This window comes from Drosophila biarmipes, chromosome 3R (genome assembly GCF_025231255.1).
Source record: "Drosophila biarmipes strain raj3 chromosome 3R, RU_DBia_V1.1, whole genome shotgun sequence".
In the NCBI taxonomy this organism is placed as follows: Eukaryota; Metazoa; Arthropoda; class Insecta; order Diptera; family Drosophilidae; genus Drosophila; species Drosophila biarmipes.
Window position 1 is genome coordinate 22,006,496 of NC_066616.1, and position 27,948 is coordinate 22,034,443.

General features: G+C 41.9%; 3 protein-coding genes across 8 annotated transcripts in view; 2 read left to right on the forward strand and 1 right to left on the reverse strand.

Annotated features, from left to right (window-relative positions):
• The window catches only part of LOC108026116 (furin-like protease 1), a 143,037-nt gene that overhangs the window by 91,354 nt on the left and 23,735 nt on the right, over positions 1-27,948 (forward strand). The window lies entirely within an intron of this gene.
• LOC108026121 (cleavage and polyadenylation specificity factor subunit 6) lies at positions 7,439-8,609 on the reverse strand. The gene is made up of 2 exons (XM_017096824.2): positions 8,250-8,609; positions 7,439-8,187 (listed from the first exon to the last, which is right to left on the reverse strand). Exons 1-2 carry the CDS (start codon positions 8,272-8,274, stop codon positions 7,439-7,441), a joined length of 774 nt encoding a protein of 257 aa, XP_016952313.1. The 5' UTR covers positions 8,275-8,609.
• On the forward strand, positions 9,132-10,857 carry LOC108026119 (carboxypeptidase N subunit 2). The gene has a single exon (XM_017096822.3). The coding sequence runs from the start codon at positions 9,252-9,254 to the stop codon at positions 10,671-10,673; it is 1,422 nt and encodes a 473-aa protein (XP_016952311.1). The 5' UTR covers positions 9,132-9,251; the 3' UTR covers positions 10,674-10,857.

Consider the following 27,948-nt stretch of genomic DNA (forward strand, 5'->3'; position numbering starts at 1 on the left):
CTCCTTCAAGGAGCTGCCTTCCATCAAAATATTCCTTATCCTTTGGCTATGCATGGACTGCATAAATATTATAGATATCCTCTCCATCAAAAGTTCAATCATCTGCTCCATCATCAACTTTGAGGGGAGCACTTCACTTGACTGAACTGACCCGCCTCAAAGAAAAGTTTACTCTTTCGCACTTCTTCCTCTCCGCCCATTGCAAATCATTCTCGTTTTTCGCTCGTGCTTTTTTGTTACCATATTTTAATGCATATTTTGGGACGTCTTCTTTTTCGTTTTACCATTTTTGGTTGCTATTAACAGGAAAATCGCCAACAAAACATGAATAACGAGATGGAGACGTTGGAAAACGTTGCGTTTCCAAGCATCTTTGTTGTTGGCTTACCCGTTCCTCGTAGAGTAAAAGGATGTATTAGATACGTCGGACAGTATAAAGTATATATAATCTCAATCATATTTATTTGTAATTTTTTTTTTAATTATAAATGGGATTTTGTTCTGATTATCAATACTTATTTGCAAGCCAAACATTTTTTTAAACCATCCATAATTAAAAAAGCTATAAGCAAATAGGAGTCGTATACAGCAGTTTCGCTGCACGCATATCTCCATCTCCCTCGCACTTCCTTTGGCTGGACAAGGGGTATCTTATAGCCGTAGCTTACGTCTATGTTTTTCTTGTTAACGCCCAATCGCATCGTGTTTGCTTAGCTTATCTTTTTGGGCTGCTGACAGTTTTTGTTCTCGCAAGTCTTTAGGACTAGCCTGCGGTGGAAAATGTGAAAATAAAAATATTTGTAAATAGGACTGCAAGGGAGAGACAAGCCAAAGTAAACGGGCGTTTTTAGCCATGGCTTAACCACGCCTCTAACTTGGGCTTTTTGTCCCAAAGAAATGCTTTCACCATGGGGTGTTGGCCATTCTTTTTGGCATCTTCTTGAGTATCTCTGCCCATCCATTGTCGTTTATATGCAGGCTGAAAATCATTAGAGAATCGCGCTTTCCCCTTGTCCGGCTGTGGATTTCTTTCTCATTTTTTCTCCCCGTCTGGACACGCCCTGGCTTTTTCCGATGATCTCCTCCCCTTTGCTGTACGGCAATTGGCGTTTGGGCCTCAGTCGAGTGGAAAATTGCTAATGGCCAAGCCAGCCAGACCCTCGGCAACAACAACACAAAGAATTTAAAAAAAAAGACAAAAAAGAGGAGAATAAAAACCAAACTGTGACTTCTTGCAAATGGCGGCTGTGATTTTAATTAAAAGTCCTGCGGGGAAAAGTCACAGTCACTGGGGACAATCGACGTTTGGCCAAAAGTCAAAGTTGACTTGATTTTTAGGGTCCTTTTAATTGCCCTCGACAGCGGGCAATGAAAAATGCGCAAAATAAAACGAGACTCGTAAATTTATACATTGCTCAATCAAGTGTAACCATTGTATTGCAAGTGCAAAAGAGAGAGGGAGTGAGGGAGAAAAGTTTGGAAAATCACGGTAAATATTTCCCCAACATAAATATTGAATATTTTCCGCTTCGCATATTGAATTTTTGGCCCTCACTCTACACAGAGCAAGCTTGGTAAAACAAATCGTTAACAATTGCAGGTCATAGGGTGATGGCAGATTGGAATCAAATCAACACTTTCCGCTTGATTAGAGCAATATGGAAATTTGATATTTGACCGCTGTTCGGTTCGAGGGCAATTAGAAAATATTGTTCAAATGTTTGGAAAGCTTTTGTTTTAATGTGCTTTATCGAATTTAAGCCATTGGAGGATTTAGTGCAAATGATATGCATTTTTAATCAGGTCACACGGTGCGTATACATTATGTAAAATTACTCATACGCCTGTTTATCCCATCTGTTATTTTGTTCTTTTCTTTTCTAAGTTTTAAACAGTAATTAATGTGGCGATAAGCGGTGGCATTAGAAAGCATAAATGAATTGCCATTTCTGTACCAGCTCCTCTGCTGTCTATGTGCTTAATTAATGTTTACCCCTTTCCCATGTTGCAATAAATTATTGATCGCCCTGATGACCTGACCTCTGCCCATGTCTATCCAAAGCCCCCTTATCCACTTGGCCCGCATGCCAAATGACAATTTGAGTTATTAGTGCCACATTCATATATCACGATTGTGTCTGTGGGAATGGATTGGCATTTTAATTGCCACCGACACATTCAAGTGCCGTTTAACGTTGATCCCAGCTAAATGGCTTAATGATTTAGATGGATACCGAGAATGCATTCGAAACTGGCACAAATCATTATATTTTTAGCCTTACAGTAAATGTTTCTTGTCACTCACCTTTCTCTGTTTTGGCTCTAAACAATGTCATATTGAATATGATAAATGTGAATTCTGACATTGATACAGAATTGATTGCTTTTTCTTGCAAATGTTGCAATTTTGATAATCCCTGGAGTGTCAATTGCAAAATCACTTTTCCAAGCTCGCTTCGTGATACATTTTTAATTAACTTGACGACGGCATTTGCAAGTTGACACACTGACTATAAATATGGCAACGATTATTCCTTTGTGCTGTCCAAAAAATTACGAAGCCCCCTGCTTCCTTTCTTCATGAAACTTTGTCCTCGTTGCGATTTGGCATGCATTCAAAAAGTTTTGCACGATACAAAAGCATTTTGTTCTGCCTGCCAACTGACATTGAAAAAAGACGCATATAACGGATGGCAATCACCGCTGCAATTATGTAAGTGTGTGTGTTTGCACTGTAATTGTGTGTGTGTGTGCACTGTCGCCTGTATATTGAACTTGCATGCTGACCTTAGCCTGCTTTTCAGCCACATTTCAGCTGCTTAGTCATTTTGGCACCATTACTACAGGGAGAATTCCTTACCTATGATTTAATCAAACTCAGAAAAATAGTTATTTTACAAAAAGTAAACTATTTAGGCTTACAACGTCTAAAAGCATGCTACAAAATATTTTATATGCGAACTTATCTAGAAAGACGACTATCCTTTATTCATTGCATACTTTTGGGCACATTGTGTTAAATTTTAAAGTTTTTTTTTTTTTTTTTTTTTAATTAACATCTTTATTTAATATAATCCAGGAACAGATCTAATTAAAGCCTTTAACCTAAATGTTTTCCAAATTTTAAAGTAATTTATAAATTGGGGTGGTGATTATTTAAATGCAGTTTATCTAAAAGATTTTATAAAATCTAAAAAAGCTTTCAAATATTTAAATTTATTTTTAATTTGTTGAACTTTTAAAGGAAAAAGTTAATTAAAGTGCATATTTAAAAAAAAAAAAAATTTTTAACAATACCACCTAATGAAGTTCTACTGTACCTTGCAGCTACTGCATGGCAAAGTGTGGCATATTTTTAGGCTCCCTCTGCACTGGCTGTCCCCTGATCCCGCACTCTCTGCCCAACGCTCCGTGTAGCCCTCGTCCAGGGCCACATCAGCATCGGCTTTAGCTATAGCTTTTGCTATAGCTTTACCATCGGCAGCGGCTTCAAAGTCGCGTTCAACGTCAAGTGGCCCACTCGGCATTCCACTTGAAGCGTAATGAAAGCATTTTTGCCACTAACACATGTGAAGAGGCAGTCGACCAGAGAGAGAGAAAGTGAGGGGTATATAGTGTGCGAAAGAGACAGAAAGGCAGAACTAGAGGGAGACGGTAATACATACGACAGTCCTTGCTTAGCTTTAGTGTGTGCGACATCAGATTGACACTTGTCAGAATCATTTCAGTCTACACTACGGCAAAAAGGTGGCCCAAAGGCTGCGAAAAATTGCAGAGAGAGGGGTAAATTAGCCAAAGGACCCAAATAAGACAGACCCAGTTGCTTCGCCAACCTTTTTGCCCAGTCCTGCTGACCAAACCCGATTACACAAAAGTTCGAGAGATCTGTGTAATTCCATTAAGATTTCTGTCTCATTGCACAGCAGTGTCAAGTTCATTTGTTTCCACAGACTCGGCAGGTTGTGTGCCACCTGGCTGCCCAAGAACAATAAAACACATTAACACCTATTAGAGGGCTGCGAGGGTTGAGTTTCGGGGTGAAAGGGGAGTGAAGCGAAAGGGCTCCTGGCCATTGTGCGAATGGGAACATAAATAAAAGCGACTGTCTGCCAAGTTATGAATAATAATGACAACAACAATGAAAGCAGCAGCAGAGAGAGAACAGGAAAGCCAAGCTAAACTGCTTTAACTACGCACAGATGTGGTCAGGATTATAGGTTTCAAAAACAATCAAAAGGGAATTTATGCTTTTTACATTAAAAAAAAAATTTAAAATTCTAAATAAAAAAGTTTCTAATTTGGAAAGTGGAATACAAACGTTAAGATATGTTATCATAGCATTTGTAAAATACCTATTAGCTTGCCCCTCGGTGTACTTTTGCCAACATGTGCGCAATGGTAATTAAGGATTTGGTCTTTGCCCAGGCAGTCCAGTTAAAATGGCCCGCCGCTTTGGGCCATTTTTATGGTCATTGTGCAATGGAATGGAAGGACTGAAAAGGGGGAAAAAAAACCTGAATCCTGCCGAGACAAAACCACACCTGGCTTTCCACCTGATTTTCTGTTGGGGGGAAATGGCAAACAGGACATGGCCGCAGATAAGGCCAAGTCTCAGTATGTGTGTGAGCTTACAAATCTCTGCGCTAATTAAAAGTCATTAGAGTGTGGTATAATTGCATCCAAATGGAATGGCCAGGGGAAAGCCGTTTAACCTTAGATAAATCGTCTCGAACTTTAAGTTGATCCAAGGCGATAAAACAGCCCTATCTGATGATGTTTTTCTCTGTTTTTTTTTTCTTTACAGGTAAGCAATCAGCAAAACATGAAAGTGAATGCCAGCAAAGGTGTAAGTAGTGCTTCCATTTTTTTTTTTACCTGTTATAATGCAAATCCGGCTAATGAACAGAGACGAAGAGTTCAGAAAGAGCATTTTGTTGGCTCGTGAATATTTCAGCAGGCAGTTTCATTAGCACTTAAGCCTCTCTCCGGCTCGAGTGTCCTGTGTCTCCGCGCTGCGGTTTCCATAAAAAATTAATCGCTTCGAGCCGCATTACAGATGCAAATGCAAAGCGAATGAATAAATGATGGTCGAGTGTGCGAGAATTATTAGGGGGAATACTGCAGTGGCGGGCGGGGGGCCGGCACTAAGTGTTTGCCCGAAACTTGCGATCGAATCGCGCGGCACACAGTTCGTTTCTTCATAAATTTCAGCCTCATGAAATATGCAAGTGCCAAGCTGGCATGAAAATGGCGGAGCTTCCGCTGCGGCCGCTCATCCTGTGCCGCCCAGAATGGTGCCGCCCAGGATGGTCCCGCCTTATCCTATTATCCCTGGCCAAGTTCGTATTTTTCGTATTATTTCTCTTTTTGAATCTCCCCTCCTTGGCTGTCCTCCTGCTGTTTTGTTTAAATTGTCAGTTTGCACGCAAAACGCCGTAGTTCCGGCCAGTGTTCATTTCGCTGACTTGGCCTGCAAATTACAGCCAACTTTTGTTCCTTCTCCTGGCCGCTCTCTGTCTCTCTTGTCTTTTTTAGCTCGCTGAAAATATCTATTCATGGCAAATATTTTGCAGCAATTTTTTAATAAACTTGCCTGGCTGGCGGGTCGTGTTTTTTTATGGCGCTTTGCATGATTGGCGCACTTGTTTATTTTACAGCGATTTTATATTAGTTTTTTTATGTGAAAAGGATATTTCCACTTGGCTATTTTATGTTCTAAAGCTATTTGTAAATTGATTGGACTGGTACTTTAAATTCTTTAATTGCGAATAACTTTTGCTGGAATGTTTTCAATGTTTTTTGTCGCCTTTTTTAGTTGAATAATTGTGCAATATATGTATGTTAAATAAAAAGGAAAAAATGTAATTTATTTTCGCTTTATTAAAAAATAAATACATTTTGTTGCCACTGAAATAAATGAAGCACTTGCCACGTGTCTTCCCTTCTGTGGTCCACATCAAAGTCCTGTACACTTTGCCACTTTATCTTCCGGCACTGCGAGACGACACGGCCCCACAACACTTTATTATTTACTGCCATAATCATTTTAATGGCAAGAAGGCAAGCCAAGCCATGATAATAACGAACACAGCACGATAATCATATTTATTAACATTTTAACTTAATCAGCATGGTGCCGCACGGCTTTTGATGTATGCTCGATGGGGAGGGAGGAGGAAAAGTCCTAATCAGTCAGGTGTTGTTGTCAAGTCAAGTGAGTTTCCAGTTTCCCTGAGTTACAAACAAACATTTTAATTCAAATTTCATTCAGCTTCCACTCTGTTAAGTGCAATATTTCCAGCCAAACATGTGTTGGCAATTTTCCTTTACTGCTTTCTTTTTTCTTCCAACCGCCGCAATCTTCTTGTTTGTCATGCTGTCTTGGCATTAACTTTGTCTGCGTTTCATTTGAAATTTACAGATAAGAAAGTTCGTCAACGTTATGAGAATTTTCGGCGGGCGAGGAGAAGGAACGTAGCTCTTCCTGCAAAGGGCAGCCATCATCCATCATTTTGGGGGCCCCAAATGAAACTGCAGCTGCTGCTGCCGCTGCCGCTGCCGCTGCCGCTGCGAACGAGACAAGCACTAAACGTATGAAACATTTTCATTTAATTGAAACAAATGCGTGCTGCGTATCAATTGAGGCAAATGTGTGGGTGCTTTGTTATTTTTTCTTGGATAGGACAACTAGAGAGCAATAAAAACTAAATGGCAACCAAATGGGTTGAGCTCGCATGTGGGTGTCACTCGAGCAACAGAGAAGGCAATCGTTTCAGGTGCCGCCGTCAATGGGGCTACAAAAAAAAAATACAAATAATAAAAAACGCTCTATTTACCACCCCTAGATTTGGTGCCAAGTGATATTAAAATCCATGTAAATTACACACAATCATCGTTGTGCTTACGTCGGCATGTGTGCTGGCGTGCCATAAAATGACACCAAACACGAGCATTCCGCCAGACCTTTTATGGCCTGACCACAACGCCAGCGTTTGACACACTCGTTACACTGGGGATACGTAGATAGAATACCGCAGATAATGCCAGCGACGTGCTCTCTTCGAGGTACAAGTGCACCGGCCGCATGGACACTATATAGGGTCGTACTTGCCATAATCATAGATTAGAGGATGCCCCATAATGGAGCATGAAGTAAAGCCAAATGGGATGCACGATACATGCGATTAGGCCACACGCACGATGGATGTAATCGCAGACTACATCCTGTGAGCTACTCCCAAGAACTAAATGAAATGTGTTAGATATTAAGGTTCCCATTAATAAAATAAAAGCTAACCTATATCTTTTCTGTTGGTATTTCTGACATTTTTACGTACAAGCTAGAAACTTTTATCAACTTTAGATATTTGTTTACTTTTCCACCAGTTAAAATAAAAAAATCTATACATAGTTTGATTTTATTTATTTATTTCCCTGTTTAACTTTGATAGCCACCGGAAAAGGGTGTGTTGTACTGGTTGCTGCTGCCAGTTTGAGTGTACCAAATGCTCTGAGGTTTCTGAGCTGAAAAGACGCCCGATTCGCCGGCGGGACCTCGAGGACCCCTTGGTCCCGGAGGTCCAGACGGACCTCGAGGACCAGGTGGTCCGGGTGGACCGGGAGGACCAGGAGGACCGGGCACAGGAATGGGAATATAGGCAGTGGCAGGTGGCAAAGGCTCCTCCTTCTCAGCGGCATTGGACTCGCCTCCAAGCAAATTCAACCCAGGAAAGTTAAAACCCGATTGTCCCTGGACATTGAAGCCCAACTGGACACGGGGAACCATCACAAAGGAAAGTTCATTTCCTTGGTTTTGGTTGAGGGCATTCTTGTTGGAGATTATCTGAGGACTGTAGGCCACGGGATAGGCAGCCACTTGGGGCACCACGTACTTCACATTCTGATCGTTGACCATGGGAATGGCATTCGAGTAGAGGTAGTCGGGCACCTTGCGGCTGTCCTTATCCGATTCGGTATCCTTTACTTCCTCCCGGATCTGAGGCTCATGGAAGGTGGGCTCATCGGATCGGTCATCGGATCTGGCCATCGCTTCTCCTGGGGAGTAGATCAGAATTTGAGGGCCCATCGGTTCCTCCATATCCATATCTAAACCACTGAGTCCAGATCCTACCACCCTTCGCAGGTTGGGAATGCGCGCCTGACTGGCACAAGCCATGGCCAAGATCACTGGATGTGTAGGGATAGTTATAAGTATCTTGGGGGGTTTGTTAAAAATCTTTTTTTCTCACCCAATATTTGTACTGTGCGATTCATTTTAGTCGACTGTTGGTTATTCGATTTTTGAGTGCCCCTTTTATACCCAAGTCTTTCACTAAGATAAGATCTGCAGAAAGGTTCTTGGTAATGGGCAAGTTCAGTCAACTTGCAGCCATCTCGTTGGTAATCAATTTTAGCTGCCCAGTTTATGTGGGTCAGCGTGCTAAACTGGTTCGGTTAATCGGCGGATCTTAGTCATTGACTCACTGGGTGCGGTTTTGCAAAACAAGCGATCATAGAAGGGCAGATGGAACCCTTTTCGGGTAAGATTAATTACGCTTATTTTTTTACATACTTGAATTTTGGGTCACGCATTTAACGAGACAATTCGAGGGCTCCAAGATCATATATTTTAGAGATAAGAGACGGTTTGCTTTGCTGATGTACAAAATATGTTTCTCTTTAACAATAGGTTTTGAAATTCCAAATAATTACTCAACCCTTGATGCAGTCCCATACTTTTTTTCTGTTTGCCATTTCCTACTTTAAAAAACATTCATATTCATCAGTCAGACGTGGGCAGCCCAAATAATGGAATGCAAGAGTGCAGAAAAACCAGTATATAGTACGTACGTGTAGTAAAAATAGTTTGTCGCACGAGAACGAAATTGAAAGTTCAGCATGAAACATTTTCGAATAGAAACCGGGCAGGGGTTTAATTGAATTAAATCAAAAACAACTGCCATGCGAACCCCTTTCGCGTTGCCATGTACATATGTTGCTGCTCGCTGCTTAGCTGGCTCTGCTGATCCGATTGAATTGAAGCACCCGCATCCGCATTTGGGGTCGCATAGAACATTATTCGGGTTCGGAATTCAGATTTTTAGATCTCCGGATCTCCGGCGGATCGAATGGTCAAAGCAGTTCAGCCAGTTGCGCCGTGGCGAGCGCTTCGTTGGCGGCTCCCGAGCGAAAGGATCGCAACTCGGGAGTCCTGAAAAAGAGATCGGTGGTCGCGCAAAAATCCGTATATAATGGCGGTACTTTGGTGGTTGCTTTCCGTGACGGTGGCTCTCATCTTACCGCCCAGTTACCACCTGGCCACGCCCTCCGGCGGCAGCGGCAGTGGTCAGTTGCGCCGCCTCTGGCTGCAGGATCATTGCAGTGCGGGCATTTGCACCAATGTGGTGATCGGTCGCAGTGACTATGTCATCCTGTCGCAGTCACCCATTGCGGGCACCACAATGCTCACCTTCCTGAACTCGAGCATCGCCAAGATACCGCACCTGTTGTTCGACACCTTTCCGGATCTGCAAGTGCTACGCATGGAGAACTGCTCGCTGGAGACCTTCGAGAAGCCGCAGTTCGAGGGGGCCAGCAATCTGATGAGCTTGTTCCTGGGACACAATCGCTTGAGGGATATACCCAAGAATATATTCTTGGGTGCCGACAATTTGGCCACCTTGCATCTGCAGGGAAATCAGTTGAAGCAGTTGGGAAACCACAGCTTCCATGCCCTGAAGGAGGTGAAGGAACTCTCGCTGGCGGAAAATCAACTGGAGCAGATTTCCCTCGGAGTTTTCACTGGCATGCGAAAGCTGTTGGATCTAAATTTGGCTGGCAATCGATTGGAGGCTCTGCCCAGAGGCATATTCGATAGGAATTTGAATCTTACCAAGCTGAATCTGGCCAGGAACCGGTTTACCGCCTTCGAATCGGAACTCTTGAAGCTACAGCCCGTTTTCACACAGCTGGACATTTCTGGGAATATCTTCCAAGAGTTAACTCTAAACTTCACGTCGCTGGATGTGGCCATAGCTCATAGTTGCGATTTGAGGAGGTTGACGGTTTACGGCGTGGTTAATGAACTCGATTTGCACAACAACTCGCTGAGGGAAATGCCGCACATTCCACTGGCCGCCAATGTGAGCAGCTTGGATTTGTCGCACAATCCGCTGGGCAATCTTCAGGGGAATCCCCTGCGCAGATTCACCTCTCTGCTGCGCTTGAATCTTTCGGCAACCAGTGCCCACGATCTGCCCGAGGGATTGTTCAAGAAGCAGGGCCATCTGCAGATGCTGGACATATCGGCGAACTCCATATACTCGTTGAAAATCACAATCTTCGACAGCTTGAAGGCGCTGCAGTATTTCTACTTTCAGCAGAACAACTGGAACTGCGATTTCCTGCAACTGCTAATGAGTTCGTTTGTGAAACGCAAGGATATATCCTTCATGGAGGACATAACTGCTCCCGAACTGGTGGACGACTATGTGGATGGCATTGCTTGTTGGTATGAGAGCGACAAGCAGTCCAAGAAGTGTGAATCCGGGGGATCGGATGCTGCCATGGAGCTATCGGTAGTGCGGAACGAGATTAAGACGTTCACCGAGTTGGTGGAGAAGAAGTTCGTCAAGGTCTATCGCATGTTGGAGGAGATGAAAATGAAGCTATAACCGGGATGGGATTAAACTCCTGCCCATATTTATCCAAATATATCTAACCCCCATATATAACCAACTATATAATCATATATTATAACCGTATTTTAAGTTATTTGACACACGACAGCAACATATGGACATTTTAAGGTATTTTTACGGGAACCAATAAAGCATCACTTGGAACTCTAGGTAAAAATTACGTGTTTTTTCTTAGGCTTACAAAATTCATATTATATTCATATCTGATTAACCTTTTAGATATATTTATTCTACAGCTTTCCTTACTAATAACCACATTATAAAACTAAATTGTTTTTGACAAATCATAATCAGTTTCGATCTACCAGAAGTGTTTTCCGCCGCACATATTTAAAATTCTTTTGTGCATAAACGAGAAAACAGTTTATCAGACGATAAATCCCAGGCTTCATGGCCAGCTCAAAAATCGCATTAAAAAAAATTCGCTAACGCTCAATTTAATGCCATAAATATTTTATGCAAAACACAAGCGTACGAGTCAGAAAAAATATTTATGGCATAACAAAATATTTTTTATTAAATGAATCTTATCGGCGTAATCGTGCACAGAGGAGACAGACGCACTTGAAAACCGACAAAACTTAATTAAATGCAGGCACCCAGGGATGCCCACAAATAAACACACGCCAGTGGAATTTTTTATACGGTCTGGCAGCGTCAATTGGACATTGCAATGATAATAATAAATACATTTTGTAAATATTTTTTTTGGCCCGGGACTATTTAAGAGTTTGTTCGGCCAGTGTGGCAAATAAACAAACACAGTCGTCGCACATGGGAATACTATTAAAATATGGCTTACAGTTGATTGGGCTGAAAAGTGCGGCAGGCAAATGTTTTTTGCCAACTGCCAGCAGATATCAAGTTGTGCGTACATATTTGTGGAAATAAAAGTTGGTTGAAAAGTTGGCGATAGTGCGGGATTTACGATGATTTATAGATGAGGTAACCTTTTCGTTATCGAACCTATTCCGTTTCGTGACCGGAAAAGAGCATTTCCAATAAGCATAATTTGCATTTTCAATGCTTGCCGTCTGCCATTTCGTTTTTTGGCCCAATCACAGAGAAGTTTCCATGCAAAAAAGGCTGGGAAAGATGAAAGACGCCATAAAGTATGCAGCACTACATTTTAAAGCTTAAGCCATTAAGGCACAGTCCTATGATCCTATCTCTCTCTATTGTGTGCTCTCTGCGCTACTTCCTCTCGCCCTCTCTGTCGCTCTAAGAGTCTTACTACGCTTGTAAGCAACTTCCGTTTCCGTTATCCGACGCGTCGTTTGTTCTGCCATTGTTGCCAATGCTGCTGCCGCTATTGCTTCCTTTCGTCTTTCCCCTGGATTCCCGTATCGTGTCTCTACACTGCCATAGGTAGCATTTTAAATTCGGATGTTTATAAAAAGATGCTTATATACTTCAGTTGTATACTGTTCACGTGGCGGGATAGGGTGGGCAGCAGAACGAGGTATAGACCCTTCGATTTGCTGGAATTAAATTTTAGATTGATTATAAACAGAATTAAAGTTTGTACACTGTGCATGTGGCGGCATAGCGCTGGCAGAATAAAAAATTATATCTCTCGGCTCATAGCTAAAGCTCCTAGTTCTGAAATAAGTAAAATGAAAGGTCAAATCTCGTCTCCAAGTCAGATGTTTTCAGTGAATGGTTTCTCCTTTTACCTACCACCCACTTAAATTTCTTTCTGTGTAACAACGTTAACGTGCCAGCTTTGTGCAACATATGCAGTACACTCTTGATGGCCCTCCACCTCGGCTCGCCTGTCTTTGTCTTGTCTTGGGCTCAAATGCTTTTTGGCCAAGTTTATGAAATTGTTGTTTGCAGCTTGTTGCTAATGTTGTTGCTGCTGCTGTTCCGATGCCGCAACTCATTAAGAAAACAAAAGCAAAGTACAAAAGTTGCTCGTTACCTACCGCCAGCGCCGCCAGCACCACCACCACCACTTTGTTGTAATTAAGTTGACTTTATTACCCAACAATGTTGTACAAATGCATTTAGCCTTAGTTTTTAGTGCTTTCGAGGTTACGCGCTGGAACCTTAATCGAACTTTCGAGCTCCCGGAATATTCATTGCTTCATGTTGCAATTCTCTCATTACCTTTATTATTGGAAGCTGGGCCAGCTGCTGGCGTGAAAGTTTGGGCCAAACTTTGGTTAATGGGTCAAGGTTTTCATGGGCAGGAAATCAGATGGGGTGGAGGGATATCCTACCCCATTTCCTGTCCATCATTCTTGTTTATCCCCTCGCCACTTTTACTTTCTGTATATGAAATGCCTGCTCTTTCGACCCACCTCATTTACTTAATTTCCTGGCTCTGCTCACGTATCTTCACTCAAATTCCCTTTACGTGCCACAAGTGAAATGCGTGCTTATTTGATTTGTTCAAGTGGCCGCCGTCGCTGCTGCCACAAAAATGAGCAGATAAACATACGTGTGCTCTAGGGACTCGTTATATTTGCATGCGCTCCACTTGGCAATTTAATTTTGCCAATTTTATTTCCTATTATAAGCCAGCAAGTCATTCAATTGCTTTTTTGCCATTAGCCGTAAACAATGCACACGCTGCGCTGCAATTATGTGCGCAATTAGGCGTTGAGGCTAATTTTTATCAAATTTTTCGCTGTCCGAGGTTCACACAAACACAAATTATATGTGGGGAGATGGCCGGCAGCAGGCTCATAAATAAAGCTTAATGGCAAAAACAGTTGGTCAGCCTCCGGGCGCAGGAGAGGGAGGTGGAGAAAAGGGGGCGTGGCAGGTTGGCTGGCTGACTGAGTGGGTGGCATTAAATTAAAAATGCGGAAGAAGGAGAAGGGGGAGTAAAAAATATGTTGCCTACTTTTGTGGGCTGTGCATAATTGGGCAACTTTTTTTTTATTTTAATTAACATCTTTATTTAATATAATCCAGGAACAGATCTAATTAAAGCCTTTAACCTAAATGTTTTCTTAAGTAAATAATCTCTTAATTATAAATTATAATTAGTTTTCAACTTGGTATATAGGAGTAGATCAAATTAGGACTAGTTTCAAGTAAATAAAATATTCATATTAGTCTCTTAGGAGCAGCCCAAAATGTCTTCTTTTGAGCCTGCGAATTGGGATAGCCCCCTGTAATCTCCGGGCTAGACGATTACGGTGGGCAGTTAGACGGTCGTTGTACCTGCTTGAGAAGAACGATATTTGGTCTTCAACAAGACTCAGGTTTAGGTCATTGTGAAGCGTTTGGCCGCTAACGAACCACTCACAGCCAGTGATTTGTCTTAATGTTTTGTTCTGGACGGTTTGGAAACGTTTTCGGTGGGACGCAGCCGCCACTCCCCAAATTTGGATTCCATATCTCCAAGTTGGTGCGATGATTTGTTGATAAATGTGCCGCTTGCATCTTAGAGATAGTTTGCTTTTCTTGTTTAGCATCCAGAATAATTGGTTCCGCTTTAGGTTGCACATTTTGACGACTCTGGCAATATGTTCTCGGAAGGTTAGGCGTTTGTCCAGTGTGAGGCCTAGGTATTTCGCCTTAGTCGCTTGCTCTATGTCCACATTATTAATGTGGACCACCGGAGTTGTTTTTCGGCGTAACGTAAAGCAAACGTTTACGCATTTACTTTCGTTGATTTTGATATTGTTCGCCGTGGCCCATTTCTCGAATTCGTTGAGGTAGGTTTGCAGCGTTTGTGAAGACTCGGTCTCACTGTTCGAGGAGCTGAGAAAGCAGACGTCGTCAGCGAAGCTGGCCAGCAGCATTTTGCTGTTGTCGTAGGTCATTTCTTCATTGCTTGGCTTGGGGATGTCTGCTGTAAAGATGGAGTACAGTAGCGGTCCTAAGACGCTTCCTTGGGGAACGCCAGCTGTAATGGCAACATTTGCAGAGATTGCGTCTCTGGACTGGACGCAAAAATCTCTGTTTGTGAGAAACGATCTGATGAGCTCAAACAGGTTGGCTGGCAGCGCTGTTTTGACTTTGGCTAGTAGTCCCGGGATCCAAACTCTATCAAATGCCTGTTGTATGTCAAGAAAGATGCCGTTGCAGTATTCTTTATTGTCGTAGGCCTTCAGGATGTGATTGACTACACGGTGCAATTGCTCAATCGTACTGTGGCCGGCTCTGAATCCGAATTGGTGCATTGGGATAGTATCATTGTCTTCTAGGTGTATTATAAGTCGGGAAGCTATCAGCCTTTCCATTACCTTCGATAAAGAGGGCAGGAGGCTGATAGGCCGGTAGGAGCATGGATCCTGTTCCGGTTTCCCTGGCTTTAGAATCATACTGATTCTAGCACTCTTCCATTTTTTGGGAAAGTATTGCACTCTAAGTATCGCATTGAATATCAATGTGATAAGTAATAGTGCTCTCTTGGGAAGGATTTTAAGTACTGCGTTGCTTATTAGGTCATGACCTGGCGCCTTTCGACTTTTGAGGGTACGTATCATGTTTGAGACTTCTTCCAGACGGATATGTCTTATTGGAGGTGACATCTGGAAAGGGCGCTGTAGTATTTCGTTTATTCTGTTGATATCCTCCTCGGATGCGAAATTAAACGCAGTGAATCTGTCGCCAAGGTGTTCCGCAAATGTTTGTACTTGCTCTTCTAAGGAGCGACACCAGTTACCATTGCTGTTCTTCAGAGGCGTAACTTTCTGTGGCATTCTTTTTACTTTTTTGGTAAAGGACCACATATTAAAAATGGAATCATTAGAATAGTCCATATTGGTCAGCATATGTTCGAATTGCGCATTTTTCAATTCAGCCATGGCAACGTGAAGCTCTCTGGCGCATCTATGCCATTGAGCTTTATCCTCAGGACTGTGCGTTCGAATATAACGTCTTCTCAGTGCTCTCTTACGGACTAGGATCTCTGCAATGGTTGGGTCAATTCTATTCGAGTGGCGTATGAGGGCTCTGCCATGATTGTTTGCAGTGTACACGTTTGCACTCCTCGCCGCATTTGTCACGTTGGTAGTGAAGAGGTCTACAGCGTCGTCAATCTCAGCAGCAGAGTTGAGCTCCATGTTAAGGCGTATCGATCTACATAGTTCTTCCTTGAAAACAGCTACATTTGTGTGTTTGCTAAGAAGTTGTCTACGTTGAGTGCATTGTATGGCTTCTGTTTTTAATGTAGTGATGAGAGATAGGTGGTCCGATTCAAGGTCCCAGCTGTCTCTGATGCTTAGCTTGTCGTGTGGAATGTTGCGATAAATTGCAAAGTCTAAACAGGATGGTCTTCGATTTACTGCGCTTGGATAGTATGTTGGTGCTCCAGTCGCCAGGATGTTGGCGTTAATTGAGATGGCGCTTGCGGCAAGTAAGTTACCTCGGTGACAGGTGATCGCAGAACCCCACCATGGATGTTTGGCGTTCCAGTCTCCGCTGATAAATGATCTTGGGAAGTTGAAGTTAGCGAATATGTCATCAAATTCTGATTGAGTCCAGCTGAAGTTCGGAGGGCAATAGATTGATCCGATGAATATTTGTCCTATACATGTTTGGATTCTGGCACCCACGATTTGGACTTTAGCATGGACGATTGGCTCGATGGGAAAGTGATTGATCTTTTTGTTAACCAGGATTGCAGCTCCACCCCTGTGGCTGCCGTCAGGTAGATTTGAAGTGTAGACTTCATATCCAAATAGTTGAAGGTTGGATGTCTTCGTTTCAGTGAGAAGGAGAATGTCAATATTCTCTCTCTCCGCAAGGTGGCCGATTTCCGTCATTTTGCCGGCAGCACCTCGCGTGTTCCAGGTGAGAATTTTTATTTGGGACATTGTGTAAGTTGCGCGTTAATTGCAACCAGCATCTTCAGCATCTGGGCTTGCATGGCGTATAGACCCTCGATAGCTTTTGAGAGCGATGCAACTGCCATTTCTAGTTTAGATTCTTGTGCATTTTGCTGTTGTGACACATCTGGGAAAAAGTGCGCATGATTTTTTGCACCGTAGTGATGTTGCTGTTGAATGGCGTCCTGTAGCCTATTTGTTAGGTTTCCTGGTCGTTTGTTTTGTTTTTCCGTGATTGGATTTGCATTTCTGGCTATTTGAGCATAAGAAACTCCATTTTCATAATGTTTGGGTGTAGAGTTATTGTTTATGCTCACTTTTGGGGTTTTCTGTACATTTTCGTTCATTTTGAGCAATTTTTGATAGGATTTGCAGCCACGGAAGTTAGCTGGGTGATTTTCACCACAGTGAGTGCAAGTTGCTGGTGCTTCTTTGCTTCTGGGACAATCTGATGATTTATGGTAGTCACCGCAAGAGACACAGATAAAAGGTCTGTAGCAATATCTTGCAGTATGACCAAACGATTGGCATCTCCGACATTGCACTATGTCTTGTGCTTTTCTGGCTACTTCAAAACGGACGCGTTGGCGACATAGAGATCGTAGTTGGAGTATATCTTTGTTATTTAGATTCTTTTCTACATTAATGAAGAAGAGGTTCATCTGTTCACCGCTCTTGTTGCTTTTTGGGTTATATATTGATAGAACTTTATGCCCCTGTCTGAGTAATTCCTCTTTGATTTTATGATGGAGCTGTGAATGGTGTAATCCTCGCACAACAACTCTGAATGGTTTCTCGTCTTTCAATTGATAGCAATGGAATTCAATTTTCAGGGAATTTAGTTGTCGTACTACAGCCCTGTAGGTGTTTGCGTCTTTGGTGTAGATTCTGTGAGTGGAGCCCACAGAGGATTTGATTTCAACATTTTCAAGATTTGTAACTTCCTCGATAGCGATAAGAAGTTCGTTCACGTTTGTCACGTCCATAAGAACGATTGGTGGTGGTTTTGGACTACCAGTAGAAGCAGATTTTACCGTAGATGAATCAGTTTTACTTTGTACGTTTGCGTTCTTGTTATGTGCATTGCTGTCTTTAGCCTTACAAGCGGTGTGAGAACGGTAAGCCGCTGCTGCAGCGCTAGTCGATGGTTCGTCCACACTATTGCAGTCCATCTCATCGTCATCAACTGATAGTGTTTCGAACCTGTTTGCTGACACAGGGTCACTGGGTTCTAAATTTCTAATATCGGCACGTTTTCGTTGACTTATTGGTGAGTTCGATGACCCCTTCCTCTTCTGGCTCTGGATTTTTTGCCATCTGGGTGAATCAGATTCATTGAGGCCCGGTAGAGGGGGGAAGTCTATAGAAGTGCTTAATGCTTTAGGAGGCATAGGCGTTGAGCACATGCCACTGCATATGCTGGGTGATGATGTAGTGTAGGTATATATTGGACTGTGAGTTATTGTCAGAGTACTGGTGATACAGGCTGCATTACTGCTTGATACTGCTATACCATATGAGTTAAGCTTGCCGCTAGTGGCCAGATTTTCTGCCAGGGTTAACTCTCCTGGAATCACCTCGTCCATGACGGCTTTTCTCAGAGCTTCGCCCAGAAGCATTGTTTCTCTGGTATTTGCCATTTCTCTCGATTTTATGCAAAGTCGAATGTAAGTCAATCACTGCTTTTATTGCCCCTCTTGTACGGCTGCGCGCAGTGTGAGGGGAACAGCGATGCCCTAGCGGGCACAAATGCAGTCTTGTCGCACTACACTTATGTTGTTGTTGTTGTCCCACTGCCGACACTGCGCTAGACAGCGTCCGAATTTTTATGATCTGTGCTATTATAACGCGTAAGCACACACTTTGTTTTTTTTTTTTTTTTCTTTTTTTTTTTTTTTTTTTTCCCACGACACAACTTGTCAAAGAGTTGATGGCCTACTTAATTGGGCAACATGAATAATATACGAGCAAGTGTTTTGTCTGTATGCGTGTGTACGAGTGTGTGTGCGTGAGTTGATAGTTTGGCAAACGAGGCGTATGCACAACATGCGTTTGCATAAATTCACGCTTAATTAGGTCTCGCTTCCTCACGCTTCTCTCTTTCACTCTTACCAACAATACAGGCGGCCAAGCAAGTTGTAATGCTTCTAATTAGCGGTTGCCGAACGGGCTTAAATTTAATTTAATACCAATTGCAAGCATTATAACTGAATGTACAACAGCGGTCCAATTTACGAGATTAAAAAAACATTTTGAAGTTTTATTTTTGAATATTGAAATCCCCCGCTAAATATGCCTAAAAGTATGCAGTAAAAAATCATTATATTATTTTGCCCACTTTTAGACACCTTTAAAAATGTTTAAATTTACCAGCGTTACATCTTTTACCTGAGCTGTACCAAAACAATTCCCCTTGGTTAATTGGAGAACGAAAAGTATAATCCCGCACAAATTCAATTTCATTCGCCATCCATTGTTCGTGTGTTGTTTGCGTTCTGCTACCATTATTAACTGGCTTTTTGGCGCAATTAGGCCCCCAACCTCTGCACCTGGTCGGCGAAAGCGTACGTGTCTTTACAGCAGTTACGTTTAATTTGCAGCAGGAGCTGCTGGGAAGCAGGAAAAGCTGCAGGAAGGCTGGAGCAACAGGAACATAAAGCGGAAAGTTACCAAGTATTTGACTGCTAATGCACGCACGTTTCATCCTCCGCCGGAGCACCGAGTGGTTTCCTGTTTGTGTGCGCCTCTGTGTGTGCCCGTTGTGTTTTACAACTTTTAACCAAATTGTTTAACTAAGTAGTAAACGCGCATAAAAGCACGTAAGACAAATGTACACAAAACGGCAAAAAGAAACATAAATTCAGGAAGAAAGTAGTTAAAATGAGTGGATACAAAACGCAAACTTTTCGCAATGAATCATAATTTTGTGGTTTCTTTAAGAATAACTTAAAATAAGAATTTTGTAGTGTTTTTTTCTCAACGTTATCCTAATTTTCTTCCCATTAAGCAACTGATTGATACTATCGAAAAGAATTTTCAGCATAGGCAAACACCTGTGATTGAGCACTTCTTGATCCATTTAAAAATTGAATAATTTCCGATACCTTCGTTGAGCTGGAAATTCGATTTGAGTGATTCATGCAAATAAACCTAGTAATTGAGCTCTAAACAAGGAAGCAAAGCACGCTAAGAGAAATGACAGGGATTCTGGAATCTCAACCAGCTATTTGAATCTCCATTTACCATTGCACTTAGTTTTCCCCCTCGGTCGAGCAACTGCATTTTACCATGGCCAACTGCAGAGGGGCATTTGTCATTGCAAATTGAATTCAACAGAATGGGAGAGAGGGAGCTAACATGACAAATCATTTGCTTATTATTCCCAGGTCGCTACAGCCGGCTAAAGAGGAAAATGTTATGCATCTGACAGGGGAGAGCAGTTGGTTGGGGAAAAAACCCCCGTGGAAAGCCAGGGAAAACAGAGAAAAATCAGGAACAGGGAAGGAGATTAGATAATGGTTCGGTTTGCATTTCAGATTTACCAGGGAACTTAGCTTAAAGCCACGTAACATGATATTGGCAGTTGACCAAGAGAGGTGGTTTTTGGGTGGTTCCTTGCGAACCCTCCGGAATCTCGGTTGCCAGTACATGCATTCCACTCCAGTGGACAATGTGCCGCCTCCACCTCTGTATCCTCCATCCTCACCAGTCATCCATTGCATTGAGCGTTACTCGCATGGAATGCGCAGCTGCACAATTTATAGGATATCTGTAGGAGGCCAGCGGCTGGGTGTTAAGCGGTGTACAGGGGTCTGGCTGATAACAAGCTTACTCTGGATACTGCCCACCCACTCCTCGCCTTCGATTGCGTATAAAATCTTATAAATTGCAAATTGAATTTAACGATAAACATCGTTGGGGGCAGCAGCACTGCGCATTGGGCATTGGGCACTGGGCATATTGGAGGGATTCGGTTCATCGTTGGCTCACTTACTTCACTTACTCCACTTGTTCGACTGCCAGGACCTGCAATTGATCCTGATTGCGATTGTCTTGTGCTACTTGTGCTGCTGTGTGATATACACAGAACACTTAAGGTATTGCAGGATTGGCCATCGAATTGATTGCACTTGATATTAACCCTTTTAGAGCTGCAATTTACACGTCCATTAATATCTTAATTAAATAAATTAAATTAACCAGCTAAGGATACATCATTTAAACGTAACAGATGTTCTTGCTTACAACTTATGCTTAAAACCCTTTTTACGTTCTTAAAATACCTATCTAATCCTTTATTTTGTTGCTCTCTTTGCAGGTAAACTCAATATCCACCTTAACAAATTACCAAGCGTAAATCTTGAAAGACGTACGAAACGGACAACTATTTTCCCCGTTCAATCATCATCTGTCTGCCAGACTTCATCATCTGGGCCCTTGTCTAGACTCTCTTAACTCATTTGCCACTCAAAGACTGGCGGGGGACTGGGGGATTCCCCAGCTACGCATTATGTGTTCAACTTTTACAGCTCCCACATGGAACTTCCTTCTTGCCTCGTCCCCACTTCTCCTCTGGCCCAACTGCCACTGCCACTGCCACTTTGCAATTATGTAGCAGGAAACACAGCTCACAGCCCAGACCCCGCAAAACTTGCTTCATAATTTATAAGTCAGCCGAAAAAATACAAGAACACAACACAAAAGGTCCAAAGCCCAGACAGCGTGGCGACGACAATGACGACGGCAAACGTTTTCCAACAGCTGGAAAAAAGGGGTAACAACTACAATCAAACGAGGAGCACGAAAAGGGAATTCCACGGAAAATTAAGGAGAAGAATTGGGGATACCTTTGGAGTCAGTTTCGGGAAAAATTAATGAATACTTAATAGTTAAATAATTATTACAGAATAATTATATTACTAAAGATATAATATGGGTTATTTTTTAACATTTCATAATTGAAATTTTCTATGTTCAACCTGTGGTATACGTAATATTCAAAAAATCTAATATTTTTTACATAATTTTTTTAAAACGAATATTTTTTACTTTCTTAAAAGTCGAGTATATATTTATTCATAATTCTTATTTATTCTGAATATTTATTTAACTTTTTTTTTCTCCTTCATTATTTTGTAATAATTTTAAATATAATATTTTTTTTAAACAATTTTGTATATAACGTAATGTTTTTTTTTTGTAAAAATTTTGTTTTTAACTATTTTTAATGTTGTTTTTATTAATTACTTAAAATCCTACCGATTATTCTGCTTATTACCCTTTAGTTTGCCTACATGTTTGAGGGAAAATCGTTTTCTGGCAGCCAAAAGTCAAAAACTAACTGCCTTTTGTTCGAGACCAATGCGCCATGTGTCCTTTACGGTTAGGAGTTTGTTGCTCTGTGTCTGTGCTCGCTTTGGTGTGTGTAAGGATCTGTCGGGGTGTGTGTGTGCGTGGCTCCTGCTCTTGCCCCCTGGGTTTTTGTCTCATTGCACGCTCTGCGACTTAACCTTTTTTCTCCCCTTGGCCATATTGTTGCTGGCCATTTTCTTGTTCCCGTTGCGATGGCTGTTGTTATTGTTACGAGTATTGTTGTTGTCGTGCGGGCATAAATAATTCAGAAAACACACACACACACACAGACAGAGGCACACGCACACACAGAGGAAGTTTCGGACACCGATACAGTTGGCCTTTCATTTTTGCCTTTGGCTTTTTTCATGCCTACTTTTATGGCGCTTTTGTTAAACAAAAGTAAAGGCCATTGTTGACAGCGGGAGATAGGGGGAAACAGGCTAAATGATTTGTTGACTGCTTCGATGTTTGGCATTTATTTAATAAAGATATTTCTAGCCAGTGTTTATAAATGTTAATACCCCTTCAACATGTTCTAAAAGGCATTTAAAATGATTTTAATTTACCTTATACAAACGAGAGTCAAGTTTTCAATCTGGTTTTTAATTAAAGAGGTTTCTTAAATTTTGTTATATGCCTGCCAATGTTATTTTTATTTTTCGGAAACTCTTTAAGCTGCTTGTGGAATTCCTCGTGGATGGGCAAAAAATAAAAATGAAATTCTTTCTCGCATTTTTGAAATACTTGGTGAAATTCATCCAAAGTTGCTCAGCCAACTTGGCTGCCACATAAATTTCTGCCAGTTTTTCGCCTTATGATTTATGCACTCTAGGCTGGGGCCACCTTTCCCCTTTCTCCTGCCACGGTCTTGTTCTACATAGCAATTATTTGGAAGCCAGTTTTTGGCACTCACACATGTCCAAACCGCCACCACCCACACATGCTTGCCTAAGCGATTTCTCAATTTGCATATGTTTCGCACACACACTCGCATTATGAAGGACTCTCCACTTTCTCCTGGGACCCTTGAGTTGGCCAGGCTGTGGCAGTCAATTTGTTAAATAAATTGAATTATGTTACAGTTTCGGAATTTTCTTTTTTTTTATTTTCCTCTTTGGGTCTCCTGTTTCGGCACTCGGGTTGACCTTTTTTGGGTGAGATCTAATAGAATTACATATGCGACAAGTTTGATGACCAAATGCGAAACGATATCTCCGGGGGCTTCGTCATTCTGTTGAGAGTTTATAACTAATTAAAAAGCTACCCTTGGCGCACTTCCTTTCCGACAACCGACAACCGGAAACAAATAAACAAAGGAGTAAAACCAACAGAGAACGGAAATTCTTATCGTTCAAATAATTCATTTTGCAAGAAAAAATAATTTTTTGGGGGTGGTGCGAAGCAAAAAAGTGAAACGGAAACTGGGGGCAGACCTAAAATAAATATCCAGAGATATTAAAATTTCTGGGCAAAACCATTTTTGTGTGAATCTCGCCCCCCTCCCGCGGTTTTTTCTTTGTAAGCCAACACATGCAGAGCATAATTAATAATGAGAGCGTAGTAGCAGGAAAGCGAAGCAGAAAGCGGAAATCCAATTAACATTTTTTCGGTTACTTCCGTTTCCTGTCCAAATTTAATTCTGGGAATTTCACCAAACACAACACAACAGAGTAACAAAATTAATTAAATTGTATTTTTTTGTTTTGCTCCTAGGGCACAACGTGTGGTATACTTAATGTGCCTGCGTGCAAGCTCATTTTGCTTGGATTTTAGTGCATAGGGATGGGTCGTAAAATCCATCCTCTCTACATTCTTGCCCCCGGAGCGATAAAGCCAATTGACAAACTTGGTCCACGCTGACGTCTTCTATTTTTTATCACCACTCCAGGGCTATTAACGCTTCATGGACCATTTCCAGTAGGTTTTGACTAATTAGATTTGTGAGCATGAAGATGGTATATTTTCTTATGTGTGGGGTACTCAAGTGTCGCTCGATTTGCAGGGCCTCCGAGTTGCGCCCATAAAACGTAAGCGTAATAAACCTTTATTCTGCGTTTTTTTCTCTCCCTTCATTTTGTCTGACTTTTGGGGGAAAGTGAAAGCATCGCTAATGGAAATTAATGTATGACCAAGGAGGAATGGCCGGGAGCCCGTGTCAGTGGCATAGTTAGGAGTTGGCCAGGCGAGACCGTAAATGTTGGACAGTTCAGTTAACTAGGCATATTCGTAAGTTAGTTAATTAAGTTGCAGGTGAAGTTGCCGCAACAAGTTATGTTCTGGTGGAATTTACTCGTCCTTGGCAAAGCCAACCGTTCATAAAGTTGTGCTCTTAATTAAAGACTTTATGAGTTGCTTTATTTTGACAGTTCCAAGGAAGCTGTGCCATCAATTAAGTAGCAAAACAATATGGCTCGAGAGCAAGACTTTGAAGTGTTATTAATTGCTCTCTTTAATCTTGCGAATTTATCTGAATAAATAAAAGGCAAATCATAATATTTTGAATACTAAAAACCTATTGGAAAATATTTTCTTTTTAAATGAATTCATTTTTCTAGCACTCTGTTATTCTTGTGAATTTCAAACTGGGCATAGATTCGGATTGTTTCGGAACTGTTGGTTTTATTTATTCTTTTGAGAGAGGTCTTCATCCAGCCATAATACCCAACCAAAGCTAGCACCACAATTCGCCCTGATATGTTTACCTTTCATCGAATGCACCATGAAATCCAACAGCACCCCAAAAAATAACCGACGCCAAAAAAAATACCTCACAGACCGGATCAGAAAAGAGGGAGCAGAACAGGCCAGGCCACGACTGTTAAAACCGCTGTTGAAAAGCGACTTTCAATTAATATACAGTCGAGGAGGAGAGAAAAATTCGCAGACATTTTCCCGCTCTCACATTCCGGCGCTTTCGGCGGCACAATTCGGTGAACCTTAACGGGCAATAACGAGCAAAAGCCACAGGCCAAACACGCACTTGGATGTGGGCAAGCACTGCGAGAAAAGCTTTAATCAGTTTTGGAATTTAAAAAAAATTTAAATAAATTTTGCCAACATTTTTAAACTTTTTCTGTTGAGCAAATACAATTTTTTATTCAGAAATACAATTTTAAAATTTTGAAAAATTCTTTCAAGTGTATTGTATAGCCCATACCATAGTTCTTCCTGCCCAAAGACCACCGCACTTTTTTGTTTAATCCCCAGCAGACATTTTTAAAAATACATTCAATGAGCAGCGGAAAGAAAAAAATACTTTGTCTCGCCCTCACACGCACTCTTGACCCGAGGGACTCGTAATTTGTGCAATTTCTTCATTGTTGCTAATTTATATGACACGCCCGAGTGCCGGCGAGCATTAAACAGAGACGGCAGTAGAGCGGGCGAAAGAGAAGGGACGAGAGATCGGCAGGACGAGCGCTAATCTAAAGCAAATAATGCGTTGCATGGCGTCAGGCGTCGAGGTAAAATTGTTTCATGGCCAAAAGCCAGTCGGAAACAGGAGAAACTGAGTGGGTGGATACAAAACAAGCAAAAAAAAAGCGAAAAAAATAGGAAAAGCCAACCGAACAAAAGGAAATAAACCGAAGCACGTAACTTTTGGTTAACCAAATGGAATATGACGGCTCGGGTCGCTCTGACCCACTCAGCAGCCGGAGAGGCGAGGGGACTGGAGTGGGGATCCTCCAGTGGAGATATACCCTTATCCCCAGACACACACTCACCCTCGACCTACCACCCTGCCCTCCCCCATTCCCACCCTCAGCCCAGCCCCCGACAAGCCCAACTTGACTGTTGTGTTAGTTCAAATTACCTGAAAGTCCTTTTGGGCTTTTGAGTTGCTTCACCCAGCAGCAGCATGGGAGCATGGAGCGAAGTAGACCACTGCAATTTGCTGATTTTTGCCAGAACGAGGAATATGAGATTCAAACATATACATAGACACGGTCTTAAGTGGAATTAGAGATAGGTGGTGCTAGATTTCGCTTTGTTTGAGGTACATTTAATGCCACACTCTGAATTTGAAACTTAGTTGCAGTGACTTAATTGATGGTAAAGAGGTTAGTAGAGGCGCAGAAATTTACTTTAGTGTAATTTAGTTTATTGAAATTTTTTATATTAGATTACTTTATGTAACATTAAAGAACATTTTTATGTGAAAGTGTTTCCAAAAGACTTGCGTAATTCCCCCAAGATTTCCAGCAGCTTGAGCCTGTCGCTTAACCGCAATTATCCTGACCACTGAAACGCAGCCACGTATGACAAACTAATTACTAAGTAGGAGAAATCTAATAACTTTATGGCATTCGCTGCCAGCTCACTTTTTCCAAGCCAGTTGGCCGGACAATCCGCTTCGGTCCAGTGAAATTTAGTGTGAATTAAGACATTTTTATGCTGCCTGTATGTCTGATAAGGCACTGCAAAAAATCCAACAAAAATAATAGAACTCATTTGGCCATTGCACTCGGTGTGTGTGTGTGTGGATTTTCCATCCTAATCCCGGACCAACTTTGTTGCATTATATGCTGCCAAGTTTTGAAACAAAACGATGTGGAAAGAGCCAAGTTTTTTGCTGCCCAGCTAGATGGATAAAGAAGATGTGGGGATAAAAGGCTGGCACATTGTATGCGAAATATATTTTGCATGGCGCCCACTACTCTGCTCAGTCGAAAGTTGAAAGAATATTTAGTGCCTGGCTATAAACTGAACAATTTGCTGTCAAATTATGCCTTTGAAAGGCACAAGTTGGAGGAGGTACGAAGTGTCGTAAAAAGCGCATGAAACTGTGGCAAACACTTGAGGCAGCACAGAAGCCCCCCAGAAAGTATGCAACATTTTCGGGCATTTTTATGGCTGACAAAGGAAGCAGCTGGCGAGGGGAAGGGAGGGCCGGGCCAGGGGAAGGGCAGCCGGAAATGAGACGAAAACTGGACACGATGTTGCAAGCTATTTATTGGACAACAGAGGAGGGCGCAGGGGAAGGGGCGTGTCAGGGGCAGGGGCAGGAGCAGCTGCATCAGCAGAGAAGAGGAGATGCACTTAACATGTGTGAAAAATGCGTTCAAGGCAAAAGCAGCCAGAGAAGCAAGCTGGCCAGGTATTAGAGTGTGTCCTTCTTCTTTACTCTTAGCACTTGAAGAAATAATGTGTGAAATATTTTACGAAATTCAAATTAAATTAAATTTTATAAAAAAATGAGAAACAAATGAGAAGAAATCTTTAAGTCGTAGCAATACAAACTAGAAACCTTAAAAATATCCTAATATGATATAAAGGCAATCAATTTAAGAAAAAAATATTTTTTTATAATAATTTTTAGGTTTGATATTAACGTTATTATTAACGTTATACGATTTTTAGAACTTTTCTTATATTATAAGGTTGTGTAGGCAGTTCTTCTGACAGTGTAAATCGGACATAGACCTCTGAATTTCTCCCAGTGTACCCTTTCTTCTTGCTGCCTTGTTTTACCGCAACAAGGCGTTTATGTGTGTGTGCGTTTGGGGGTATCTCAGTTCTGTTGTGTTTCCTCGAGCTTCGTTCGCCTGGCAAATTGCCATAAAAAAATGTTTTCAAGCGCCACAAAATATGCAACACACACTTTCCACATGCACATTGCACTTGATAGCATGTGTGTGTGAGTGTGTGTGCCACTCTATAGATGTGAATCTCTGTGTGTGAGCGTGTGCGCCCCATAAACTGTGTTAAAATGTTGCGCATTGCATTTTCTTCGCGGATGGAACTTTTCGGTTTTGAATTAAACAACGCACGTATTTCACACCTGCCAAGCGGCAGCATCATTCGCTCAGTTGATGCGAGATGTTGGCGCTGTGGATGTGGCAAGCTGCCTCAAAAGCTTTTGCCTTCGGGGGCGAGAACAAAACGCGTTTATCCATATGAGTGACTGACAATTGTGTATGCCTGAGTGATAAATGAGCGATAATTTGGCTGTGGGGCTGCCAAAATGCGGGCAATGAATTTTAAGTGCACATCGGATAATCAAATTAATGCCGAACTGCCAACACAAGTTTAACTCAAAAATGCAATTGGCCATTTAAGGCTTTAAGCCAACTGAATGTTTAACTCTTACCAGATTTATT

Excerpts from the sequence above, each read along its gene's own strand:
- LOC108026121 (XM_017096824.2), bottom strand. The coding sequence starts at position 8,274 with ATGAATCGCACAGTACAAATATTGG. Across the intron at positions 8,188-8,249 it reads TCGCACAGTACAAATATTGG|TGATCTTGGCCATGGCTTGT; the intron begins GTGAGAAAAAAA and ends CTACACATCCAG.
- LOC108026119 (XM_017096822.3), top strand. The coding sequence starts at position 9,252 with ATGGCGGTACTTTGGTGGTTGCTTTCCGTGACGGTGGCTCTCATCTTA.